Raw genomic sequence first — 12776 nt, forward strand, 5'->3', positions numbered from 1 at the left:
CTCACACAGAAGCCTTGAGTGTGTGTCAGGACCCAGATCCAGGAGAGCTCGAGCTAAACTCGGTGTGATGGAGGTCAGACACGATAATCTCCGCAAATAAACACACTCGCAGAGACTCTCAATCCTTCGGGAATTACAATAACACACTTTCAGAGCAAACGGCCGATGTCATCGAGGCAATAGATGAGTTTGGCGAAAAAAATTACACCACTTCCATCAAATTGGTTTCCAATGACACATGACCTCTGTCGATGCAAAACTGTGCGGCCATAATTCTGGAGAAATGAAATGTATTTTATTAATCGCGTTTGTAAATCCAGAGGGAAATGACTGAGATGATATTTAAACATGCAATAATCTCTTTGTCTGTGCATTTATCTCATATGCATAATAACATCAGGTGTGTCACAACTCTTCTGAGATACAAAAATTACAAACATATTTAAAAATGTAGCCTTAGACAGAACCGCATATAAGACTGGAAGTTAATCTTATAATCTTATAATCAGTGAGCTTCATGAAACTGTCAGAAGTGTTAAGGCTCGGTTCGCTCATGGTTTTAGTGATTTACTGATTGAAAAAAAATAAAAATAAACGAAGATACAGTTGAATGGTGAACGTCAATTTATTGGTGGCATATAAATTACTCAAATAAAATAAAGATAAATCAAGGACTGAATGTAGGGTTCGGGTCAGCTGTTTTACTCATTAAAGTTTTCTAAAATTATTCCATCAGTGCGTTATAATCTATCTTGGGTAAATGTTTGTGTGTTTAAATGTATAATTTCGGGACAATAAGAAATATAGCCAACGAACTGAACATGTCAACGATCTCCAAGTAATCACAGACGAATTAATTTAATTAATTAATTATAACACTGTATAATTCATCATATATTTATTATTTTTTCTGTTTTTTCTGTTTTGTTTTTTCCTTCGAAGCATCTTGTTTTTAGCGATTGATTTTTACTCATTCATTTACAGCCTACATTCCGTTTAAGACCGTATAGGCAATTTATTTAAAAAAATATATAGTTAAAGTAGGCTAAACCCATTCCTAAAATTGTGATCTCTACTGAACTAACATTAAATAGCTAAATGTGAAGCATTCATTGTCTTCAAAAAATCTTTACTTATAAAATAACCTAGGCTACTTTAAAAAGGCTATTCAAATAGCCTAAAATACAAAAAAAAAAAAAAAAAAAAGTAAATAACCTAACACAGTGCGAAATAAAGCTATGGCAGAGCTCGTAAGTGTCTGAGATGTCACTCATCCTCCGTCAGGCATGCGCGAGTGACGTCATGCGGACCGCGCGCTGGGGTGTGACGTCACGATCGCTCGGTGTACCCGATAGAGGCTCCGGCGCGCGTCTTCTCGCGCATAAACTTCAACGTTGCTTACAACAACCACACATTTTAGGAACTATATATTATAAATGCATGGAGACGATTTAACACTCGAGAAAAGGAACCAAACAGCCTTTCAGAGAACTGACACGTGAGTCATTATTCCTCGCTTTTTAACAATGTTTGGAAATATGTAGTGCAGTATCTGTAATAATATTTATTATCTTAGCCTGCAAGAGTTTTGTTGTTTTCGCTTTGTATAATAGGTTGTTATAACGCGATAAATATAAATGTCGGTCAACATGTGGTTATGCAAAGCAATTAATATAAATAAATGAATAAACAAACTATGACACGAATGTAGCAGTATAAGGCGCGTGCTTTGCGTACAGTGTGCAGGTTAAACCGCAGGAGTCTGCGGCTCGTGCACTGCCTCTCGTGCACTGTCCTGCGGGTGCATGTGGCTGCTTGAACGAGAGAAAGACAGGCTTCTGTTTCTTAGGCCTACATAGTTCACGAGTGAGGTGATCATCATTTAACAAAAGCGTTTGGATTTTAGTGTGTTTTAGAGTTTTATTTTGGGACACCTTTTCAAAAGTTTGGAGAATGTGCGTGTTTGCATGAGTGCGCGAGCTCGAGTGTTTTCAAAAATAACATAGTATTTTAGTATAGTTCTGAAATTAATTAGGCTGCACTTAACCATCTGACGTATTTGCGCATTGCTATAAATAAATGCTTATTATTCAATTGTCATTAGATTCACATTCGGCGCATTAATTCTTCGCGACCGTTCTTCGTTTTCTTCTTCTTCTTCTTAATAATAATAATAATAATAATAATAATAGGCTAATAATAATAATAATAATAATAATAATAATAATAATAATAACAGCCTTCCAGCCAAGTTGCGGTAACGACTAAGACAAGTTGTTTGTTAGGCTACATTGTCGTTATAATATTATAAGAATATCGTCCAGCGTTTATTTACAGGCTTCCTTAAAGTCTTCTAAATCCACTGGCCTCCTTAAAATATTAAATTATATATATATTCATAGAGCCTATTATTATTTATTTCTTTGTCGAATAATATTCGGGTTATTTAGTTAAATCGGTTAGTAAACTGCAGTTTATTGTCTTGATTCACAAGGAAGGCCAAAACCTGAGAAGGCTGAACTGGTAATATGCGATATTCGTTTTAACTTTCATTAAGAGAGAACATTTAAATTATTGTTTTGTCTTTAATTTGCATGCATCTTTAGACATCTTTGTTTTGCTTCTGACACAGATGTTAAAGTGATGCTGTGAGCGCGAACAACCCGAAGAATCTTATAGCTAAAATATGCAAATATATTCTTACCTGCTCATAAAATATCTCTGAATGATAGTTTTATGTTGATCCACACTTTTCAAATGCACATATCAGACGAACAATGATTTCACGCGTCTATCTTCAGTGTTATATTTATTATTATTTTTATATTTATTAAATATTTATTTATTTGGCATTTATTTGCTTGAATTAAACTACAATTAAAATAATCGTGAAATTAATCTCTATATAAGATAGGCTACCGAGGCACCAATATTACTATTATTTTCTGTTATTCAATACACGCATTGTCACAGAATTACAGATAGCTTTCTATAGCTGTAGTTCTCCTGCAAGCAGCGAAAGGAATCTTTAGGTCTTCGTCGACGATGGTGTTTTTGGGATTTTCATTGGGAAGATTATTTAAATACCCGTGAATGAAGTGCTTGTGCAACACTTAATGTATCCAGGGTCATTCGAGTATAACGCGAATAATGTATGGGTTAATATAACATAAGAAGAAACACGTACATTCTGCTGTCAGATCAAGTGTTTCTATTTGTTAATGTCTGTGGAAGGAAGTGCAGCTGATAGATCTGACTAAAGGTTTTCTCCGTAAACTACTATAATGATAATAATAATAATAATAATAATAATAATAATGCAACATAAAAATGATGATAATAAAGTAGGTCAAATGAGTAGGCTTGTTTGTAAAATAAGAATATGAATTGTCTGTGTATGAATTGTGGAATTTTCTAGTTAACTACTTTGAGAAAGTTGTGCCGTGAACATTTAGAAAAGGCGCTTTTCCTATTTTTCGCAGGTTATGGATCATCATCATTATATTCTCACCAACAGCGCCATTAACTTTAATAAACTTTACAAAACAAACCTGGCAGCGAGATGTTCTCTCAGTGACATGAAACTGTCACAATAAACCCATATTATATTGCATATTATTTGACAATTTTACTTTGTGTTAGGCTATGGTTTGGGCGATAGTGGTAGGCTAGCCCACTAATCATTTTTTGTAGAAAATATTAATAAAATGCATTAATCCTAAACATTCATTCAACATAACAGCGTGTTCATGAACCTCAAAGTCTTTTTCTTCTGAACACACATTTGGTTTGCTGGTTCAAAATAACAAAAGCCCAACTACAAATTGGAATGTTAGACCTTTTTTTAATTATTAAAAGAGAAATACTGACAGTGATTCAATGACTGATATTAAACTGCACGCCAATAACAGTAATTGGTAATTGCCTCGTGCACAATTAGGCTTCAAGAATATGCTTTATGTAAAATAATAATAGGCTAATGTTAATTATAGCGGTGGTTCTGAGTGCTGCAGTCTAACTGCTAAACAGCGCGGTAGAACTGATGGATTTTATGGATAATATGTTTTTTGTTTGTTTGAAAATGTCTGGGCATTGGTATATCAGCTGTTAGTTAAAGTAACAGCCTCTCACTGTTCATGGCGCTGCAGACTGAGTCCAAAAACACTGTTTCTGAAACACAATAATGCCAGAAGCTCGGCGGAGAAGTTTTGAAGGAGAAAACTTTACTTGTATGAAAAATGCTTTTCCTCTGTGGGTGGGACTGAAGTGAGCAGAGGGTGGGTCCTGCTGGTGGACACTTCACTCGTTCACTCCGAACATCTACTCTTCAGGAATATAGCCGATCTGAGGTGCTTTTGAGGACAATATTGCTGGAGATCGCGGCTTTTCACGGGCTTATTCATTATAAAATCGCGTAGCGAGTCTGCTGACGCTCGCTTCACACCGCTGAAGAGATTTAATAACACATGACTGTTTTAAAGGAGGACTGAATGTGGACATGGCCTCATCTTTCCATCTGCCGAGAAGCAACAGCACCAGAGAAACACTGGAGAACACGAGCAGCGAGTCTTCAGATAATGAAACCGCAGGTAAACACACATATCTGCATTTACATAACCACAGAGAGCGAAAACACACGCAAGCTAGCCTTTTTGACCAAACGCATAGGCTACATTTACACGTGTTAAAAATAAGTTTGCTTTCCACATGTGTAAAATGTTTTGTTTTAGTAGTCATTAGTTAAAACTGTTTAGCTGTTTTTTTTTCCAGTCTAATTTTGCAGAAACCGTGCAGTGCTTGATGCACATTAGCCTCTTGCTACCTTGCAAACTTTAAAAACTAAATAGAAATACACGTTTAGAATTAGCCTACAGATATGGCGTCCTTAAAACTCCATATAGGCCTATCCGTTTTGATCATATAAAAAACGCGGTTTAAATTCCCACTGTTGTAAATTTTACAATTAAATGCGTTTTTATGACAGTGTTGTATAAACTGCAAACATGAATGTAGTGCTGTAAACAACAATGAACTACGCCTGATTTTAAAACATTTCCACTGTATAGGCCTATAGCCTAACTTCTATCTTGATATTTCAAATAGCCTACAAAAAAAACTTAACTTTATTTAAAAATAAACTTAAAATATAAACTTAGCTGTAGCTTACGTAGGTAGCCAACTGTATTCAAATAGTTTCCGTCCCATTGACGCATTTTAATAAGGCTTGTTTGCATATTTGTGGATTGACAAGCACTGTGCAACAGAATCATTACATTATTCCCTTTTGTCCGACTCTTGTTTTGTGTCCGACTCCTTCCAAATCTCCGGCAAAAATATGCGCTACTCACTAGATTTCAGCAGATTTCACCAGATTCCAAAATTATTCTCCCCAGAAAAGGAGAGGTCTGTCGAGCAGAAAAGCGACGATGGAAATTCGGATGAGTCCAAGAAAAAGAAGCAGAGACGGCAGAGGACTCACTTCACCAGCCAGCAGCTCCAGGAGCTCGAAGCCACTTTCCAGAGGAACCGCTACCCGGACATGAGCACCCGAGAGGAGATCGCGGTGTGGACCAACCTCACCGAGGCCCGGGTCCGGGTACGAGAACACACCACACACACACCACTATGCACATGCTCTCAGGACATATGCGTGAGAACATTTCAGCTTACAGGATGAGCCTATGTTTCAAGAAGTCTGAAAAATATCCTATACTTATTTCGCAAGAACAATCACAAAACATTAAACGTAAAATTACATATTTTATTAGCTAAATAAATCGTTAATCAAGTATTATTAGTTCTAAAAAGTGTTTCTTTTTTGTCAATTGTATTTTCAGTCATACATATCCTGTTATTAATCATAGGAAAATGTATAATTTTTAACAAACGCAGGCTAAGGGTTGTTTTTCATTATTTAAAGGATTCAAATCTCTAAATCTCTCTTAAGGAAAAACTAGCCAATATATTCTTCCTGAGTTTTGTTCAGCGATATTTAGAAATGTTTCTCAGTAGGTCGATCTTTCAGATAATCCCGCAGTATTCCAGAACCAGATTCTGACCCACATTTACAATTTTGATAGTGAGGGATTTAGAATTGAAACGTTCATCAAATGTCAGACATTTCTCGGTTGGTTTAATTTATCAAAATATAATTTCGCTGATATTTAAAATTATCAATTAAGTAGGGCTATATTCGCATAACAAATGCAGATTACTCAATATACAGCCAGCAAGAAGAGTTACCGATCATTGGTTGCGCTTGAGTAAATATAATGCGTTCCTCCTCTAGGTTTGGTTCAAGAATCGAAGGGCGAAATGGAGAAAGAGGGAACGAAACCAGCAGATGGACCTGTGTAAGAACACTTACCTGCCGCAGTTCAGCGGATTAATGCAACCCTATGATGACGTGTATCCGGCCTACACCTACAACAACTGGACCAACAAAGGACTGGCCCCAAACCCACTGTCTACGAAGAACTTTACCTTCTTTAATTCCATGAGTCCCCTCACGTCCCAGTCCATGTTCTCCGCCCCGACCTCGATCTCAACCATGAGTATGGCGTCCGGGATGGGACATTCCGCCGTGCCTGGCATGCCGACCACCGGCCTCAACAACATCGGCCTGAATAACTCCGCGATCAGTCCTGCGATGAGCTCGTCCACATGCCCGTATGGACCTCCGGGCTCTCCGTACAGCGTGTACAGGGACACTTGCAACTCCAGCCTCGCGACGTTAAGACTCAAATCTAAGCAACACCCGTCGTTTGGATACGGCGGTCTTCAGAGTCCGGGCTCGAGTCTGAACGCGTGCCAGTACAACAGTTGACCAGTTAAACTGACCTAACCCTAACAGTTGACTAGTTAAACTGACCTAACCCTAACAGTTGACCAGTTAAACTGCAATGAACGGATACCTGGAGAAACGACAACCATGCTGGATTAGATGCGTTCGGCATTTTGCAATGGAATATGCGGATTGTCTGTGTTTACCTAAACTTGCACAACAATTTAAATCCATTATTTGGATTGCAACGTTTTGAAGACAAGTTAAACTCATACATTGTACATATATAAAACGTGGAACAAAACTGAAAATGATGGTATCTCCGAGTGGGAACAGTGAACACCGTTAGCGCGGGAAAGGCCGCAGTAGATTATAGTCTTCAGTTGTGTTTGAGTCCCGTTCTCTTAATTGTATTAATTGTCTTGCAGAGGTTTTGTTGTCCTCTCATCGACAGTCTGGATTCTGTCCTCGTAGTTGTTACCGCATGCTTACTCCGAGTGGGAAAAAAATGTAAAAAATTATATGAATGTGTAGACAAAATAACAAAGCTATAACTTTATGTTGTACTACTCATGTTGATTGAAAATTGTGCTTATGTTTATGGTAATGTTTGAATAAACCTCAAAACAAAGAATTTCTAAAATAATTATAATGATCAATGTGGGCATTAGCTTGATTAAATGCAACAAACTTGACAGCGTTTACATGAACGAAAACTTGGCCTTCATTAACTTTGAATTTACATTTATAATTTTATAATATTGTTTCTCTAATTAATATAATGAACCATATCTAACGAAATAAGACGATATAAATAGGCTATCCCTGCGTATCGCAGCTATTTTCTTTTTTTTACATTCACGAAACTATTTTCCAGTCTTTTACTTGTAAGCAGGTTTCAGTTCCGCGCAAGTCAGTATCTCGTCAATATTAAGCTTGACATCGTAATACATGCCCGTATATGATATTTGACAATATCTTCCATTGGCCTTGTTTTTATCCTCCAGCACTTTGCTTGATTACACTAGATGATTTCCAATTATATCCAAATCTACCTTTAGGATGAAAGAGAGAGAGAAAACTTGAAAATCAGTTCCTTATCACGGTTTGCCACGTTAAGTGACTGTTTTATCGGTTTGTGTGTGTTTAGGTGCATTTAGATGATATGAAGGAGAAGGTCTGTCGTAACTGATGTTTTCCCTAATTCTGCTGATCCTTTTCCACTGATAATAACGCCTTTAATTCCCCCAAAGGTCGAGGCCCGCGTTAATGGTCACTTCCTCTGGTTTAGACTAACAGAATGAGTTCACAATGCTGACATGCCTCTCAAGGACGCGTTAAACTCATTCATTCCCCAATTCAAACAAAGAGACTGTCTGAAAGAAAGTGAACAAACCTGCCGAGGAGGACAATGACAAAACCGAGAATCCGGCGAACACACAGCGAAGATCGTGTAATCGCGTGCAGTAGACGGAAACGAGTGATTATAATAATTCACATATTATAATAATTCCTGAAAGCACTTCGGCAGAATAATTATTTATTTTAGTATCCTAAACTCGAGGAACAATAAAAAACACTGCAAGATGTTTTTGAACAGATTCTGACGAAAGTAAATTCTAGTTATTCACATGATTCTTTTTCTCCCTTCGAATTGCCGTGTAAATTATAATTAATCGGATCATATCTAAAGTAGGCTTTTAGAATAGGCTTTAGCATAACGAATTCAATGTTATTACCGAAAAAATCGCGCATCGAACAAAATAGAAATATTTCCGTAATTGTTTCGAGGTTTATTGCCATTTTAATTATTTTTAAAAGCATTTTAAGCAGAAAAGGCTGCCGCTTTAATTATATGATGTGCAGCATTTGATTAGTTTCTTTAGCTAATTTATCTCAACAGCTGATTAATCAATCACTGATATGAAGTCAAGCACAGACTGTCTAATCGCTTAAGATAAGGAGACAATGCATGTCACTTCAACATGTTTAATTAATTATTCAAAATCCATCTTCATCAGCTCTTAAGAAATCCACATTCTATATCTCCTTCAATTAAAGCTGAACCTTCTCCTTAATGAACATTAATGGCCACACGGCCTCAATTAGGGATTCTTAAAATTCAGAGTGTGGCGGGGTTATAATACCGAGTGGATCATGTTTGTAGTGTTATTACGCTCATCTATTGCCTTCACTGAACTATTCAAAATACTTAGAATAGTTATAATTAAAAAACAAACAAACAACAAAAACGACTATATTTATTTGAAAATTTGTTCTCTCCACTATATTTTACATGACGTGGAACATCCGATTTTAACATTAACGTTACCTATTTAAAATATTTTTTTTTTAGATTCAAATCTTAAAACAACAATAACAAAACTATCAGTCACTGTAAAAAAAAAAAAAAAATTCATCGGCTAATCTAAAATGTAAAATCTAAATGATCTAGTTTTTAATCACTGAATCAACCTGACTAAATTGGGTTATACACTATAATAGGTTTGAAGGGTCCGATCAGGTAGAAACAGCTCCTCAAATGTTTTCTCTTTTACAATATAATAACAATGTGATATTTTCTTTGGCGCATATGTCCTACTATTTACATGAAATTCAGTTTGCATTAATAAATCATTACTGTTTTGGAAAATAGAAAAATTCTCTATTGTCTTTTTCGTTGTCACCTATTCAGTTCGTGCATCATTGAGCTGTAGCAAACCTAAAACAAAGTTATGGCTATGAAAGACAATATTTTGCTTGAAATATTGCACTTAATATTTAAGCGACGTGTAGTAGTGTATGCTCAATCATAATCCATCGGTGTAAACATCAACAGGCTGTTATGAAGTACCAAACTGTACTTTGTAATGCGAGATATTATGCAATAATTCTGTGACAACAAACATAAAGGTTTGGAAGAGGAAGATGGAAACATTGATAAGACAGAAAAACTATAACATTAATTGAAAAGGCATGTAGTAAAAAACATTAAAAACAGCAATCCGGAATACTTAAATCAAATGAAATGTACAAGAAGCAACAATAAGTGAATACCCGATAGGCCTCGACAATATCCAATGTTCTTTAAAAAATTTTTTTTAGAATCATCCTTTTAGATAACAGCATGAGATATTATCCGTAATAACCCCGTGTGTATATATTTATAAATATATATTTGCTAAAGACATTTAACAAAAAAAAAAAAAATAGCACAAATCAATTAAAACACAGCTGAGCAGTAAGATCATTATCAGCAAAAATAAAATATAAACCACAATGAAGACATTTAAGCAATGCATAAGAATTTACACAACATAAAGACACAATTTAAAACACTGGCATATCTAACTAACCCTGCAGAAAAGCGGTCTCGCCATGAAGGCGTTTTATGGACTCACAAAACCTGCTATTATCATGACTTGAGGGAATGATTAACCAAGCTTTGTGAAGGTGAACTGAAGAGTTACTGACTCTGATTGAGTTTCATCCTGCAGATTCAGTTCAGAATAATGACGGAGAAACTGTAATATCAAGACTTACTGACACCTTATTCTGTTCTGCCAAGCTGATAAATCTGTAAGAGTTTAGAGAATTCATTACATTCCAAATGCAAAACTACATGCATTTCTAAAAAAGTTTTATTTTAGTGCGATGAGAAAACATGCATATGGAGAACATTGAGATGCTGTCCGGACATAATACAAATTACTGAAAGGTATAAACATAAAATCACTTGCTTTATCATATACGAAACAAATACTATCCTGTCTATCTGCATGTCTATATGGGACATAACACTGGTGGAATTAAAAACCCAATTCAATCTATAAAAAAGAACATTTATGAAAAATAAAAACAGGCAAATGAAGGATAAATAAGTTATCAAAACAGCAGGCAGCAATGACGAGGCGAAGCGCGGGAACTGCGGGCTCGTTAAACCGGCGTCACTCTGAAGAACTGGATCCGGATTGGATGCGGTTTGCCCTGCGGAGTCAGTGCGGATAGTGACGCACTGAAGGACTGAGTTCAGTGTTTCTCTCAGACTCCCAGTTAATTCAATAAACTGTTGTAATGAACTGAATTGTGATGTAGTTGATGGAATAATGTACGCCGTTAATGCGTTAAAGACGCGAACAGTTTGAAATATTCAGCATTTGGTTTGATCACCAGCGCAGATCTCTAACCCGAATCTGGAAATGATCACTGTGAAGTCTTGTGCTTGTATATTGTTGTTTGTATCAGAAACTTTAATTGATTTTCAACTTTTTTTTGTAGGTTACTCAAATATATAAAAAGTGGTCATAAAATCACCTTGCAATGCATCTTTCATTTCATGCAGCCAAGGGTCAAAGGTCAACTGAAGCAGGGACTTTACCCTGGAGCAGGAATAGGAGAAGGATGCAGGAATACTACACAACACACAGGCTAAAGCTGGAGATAAACTAGTGTTCGCATCGGTAGCGTTAGGGTTAAACTCCTCCGGCACAGGTCAGAAGGGTTCATCTGGATCACAACTATCTAGATTTGAAAATCACATTTTGTTATGGATCAGGTAATTAATCTTACTTTTGTGCAGTTTTTTAAAGTTTTACATTTTCCTCCAAGAAACGGCATTCATTCGCAAAAAACTCGAAAGCTGAGAATGAACACTTATCGGGGAACGCAAAAGCATTTATATATAATTTTCCTCTCTCATGTGACCCACAACAAAAATAAACAAATAAGGGATGCAGTTGAAACTACATCAACATCTGACGTGGATCAAAACCTTTCATCAAAGTTAAACATGAATTTAGAAGAATACCCGTTCTTGATAAACTCTTTTGATCCACTTCAAATGTTGACTCGACTGCTCCTCTCTGATGATTGTGTCGATGTAGTTTATATAAAGTGATTAAAAATCACTTAAAATTCAATATTTATTATTGTTGTTTGATATTGATAGCGTTTGTCGGAATGTTTTATAGCGCCAATATTTCTTTCTCTACATCCTGAAAGGCTCGATAGGTATAACCTGATGTCTACTTCTAATTTATTACTTTACCAGTTAAACTAATCAAGAGCAACATACAAATATAAATATAAAAGTGTGTATATATTACATGATAGAATTTACAATTATATTTTTTGACCAGTTTTAAAACTTTTAAAACATCCTTTACACGCTCGTTCACTGATGGGGTTTAGGGCTGGAGGAGAGCAGTTCTCCTCCGCAAACGCAGTCATGGAGGTTTTCTGAGACTGAAGGGCTTTCTAATGTCCCGTCCTCGGTCTCTGTCAGCAGATCCAGAGTCCTTCAGAGGTCTTGTTGACCCTTGACCTCCACAGTTCAGCGCTCAGTCCTGGAGCTGGTTCAGGAGAGCGAGTGCGTCCTCCACAGGACCCATCCCAAACACCACGACATCTGACCTCTGCAGTGTTCCAGTGACAGAGAGACAGATCAACAACAGCGTGATCACTGGGAACACTAAACCAGTCCAGAAGTTACGAACACCATCAGGGTCATGAGCCTCTGACGTCACGAACACCATCAGGGTCATGAGCCTCTGACGAGATATCTGAAGTGAAGCCTTTATCGTAAACCTTCTTCAATCTGAAAATCTGGCATTTTTCACGGCATCTGCATGTAGACGAGCATCGAGGAGTAAAGACTGGATATCAGTGTGTTCCTCAAAGAGCTTTATGGATCTGCACATATACAATACCTTATGATTATTCTGTGGTGCGTTTGTGCTGTATTTTATGGCCAAAGCATATTTATAAAATTCCTTCACACAGCAAACCAAATAAATGTTGAATAATGGTTCAATTGAAATTTTATTCACTTTTATGATTTTAAAGTGTAGTCTTGTTTAAATAATGTAATCTCTGAAATTGGTAAATCACACGACACAGAATGACATTTAATAATTACAAATTAATTGAGAAATAAAGTGTTAAATTGCACTTAATTACCATATTTAATGCTAAACGTCTAACGAGAAATAAT

The 12776-nt window shown here is 36.3% G+C and overlaps 1 protein-coding gene across 2 annotated transcripts; it reads left to right on the top strand.

Moving 5' to 3' along the window:
- Positions 1 to 1371: 1371 nt before the first annotated feature.
- Positions 1372 to 7423, top strand: pitx1 (paired-like homeodomain 1). Of its 2 annotated transcripts, XM_079847225.1 has the most exons (4): positions 1372 to 1498; positions 4482 to 4589; positions 5394 to 5596; positions 6290 to 7423. In XM_079847225.1, the coding sequence occupies exons 2-4, from the start codon at positions 4499 to 4501 to the stop codon at positions 6824 to 6826; spliced, it is 831 nt and encodes a 276-aa protein (XP_079703351.1). In that variant the 5' UTR covers positions 1372 to 1498; positions 4482 to 4498; the 3' UTR covers positions 6827 to 7423. The 2 variants fall into 2 exon arrangements, with proteins under 2 accessions (XP_079703351.1, XP_079703350.1); XM_079847224.1 differs by lacking the exon at positions 1372 to 1498 and having other exon boundaries at positions 4211 to 4589.
- The last annotated feature ends 5353 nt before the right edge of the window (positions 7424 to 12776 follow it).

Source organism: Squalius cephalus (assembly GCF_949319135.1).
Source record: "Squalius cephalus genome assembly, chromosome: 17".
NCBI lineage: Eukaryota > Metazoa > Chordata > Actinopteri > Cypriniformes > Leuciscidae > Squalius > Squalius cephalus.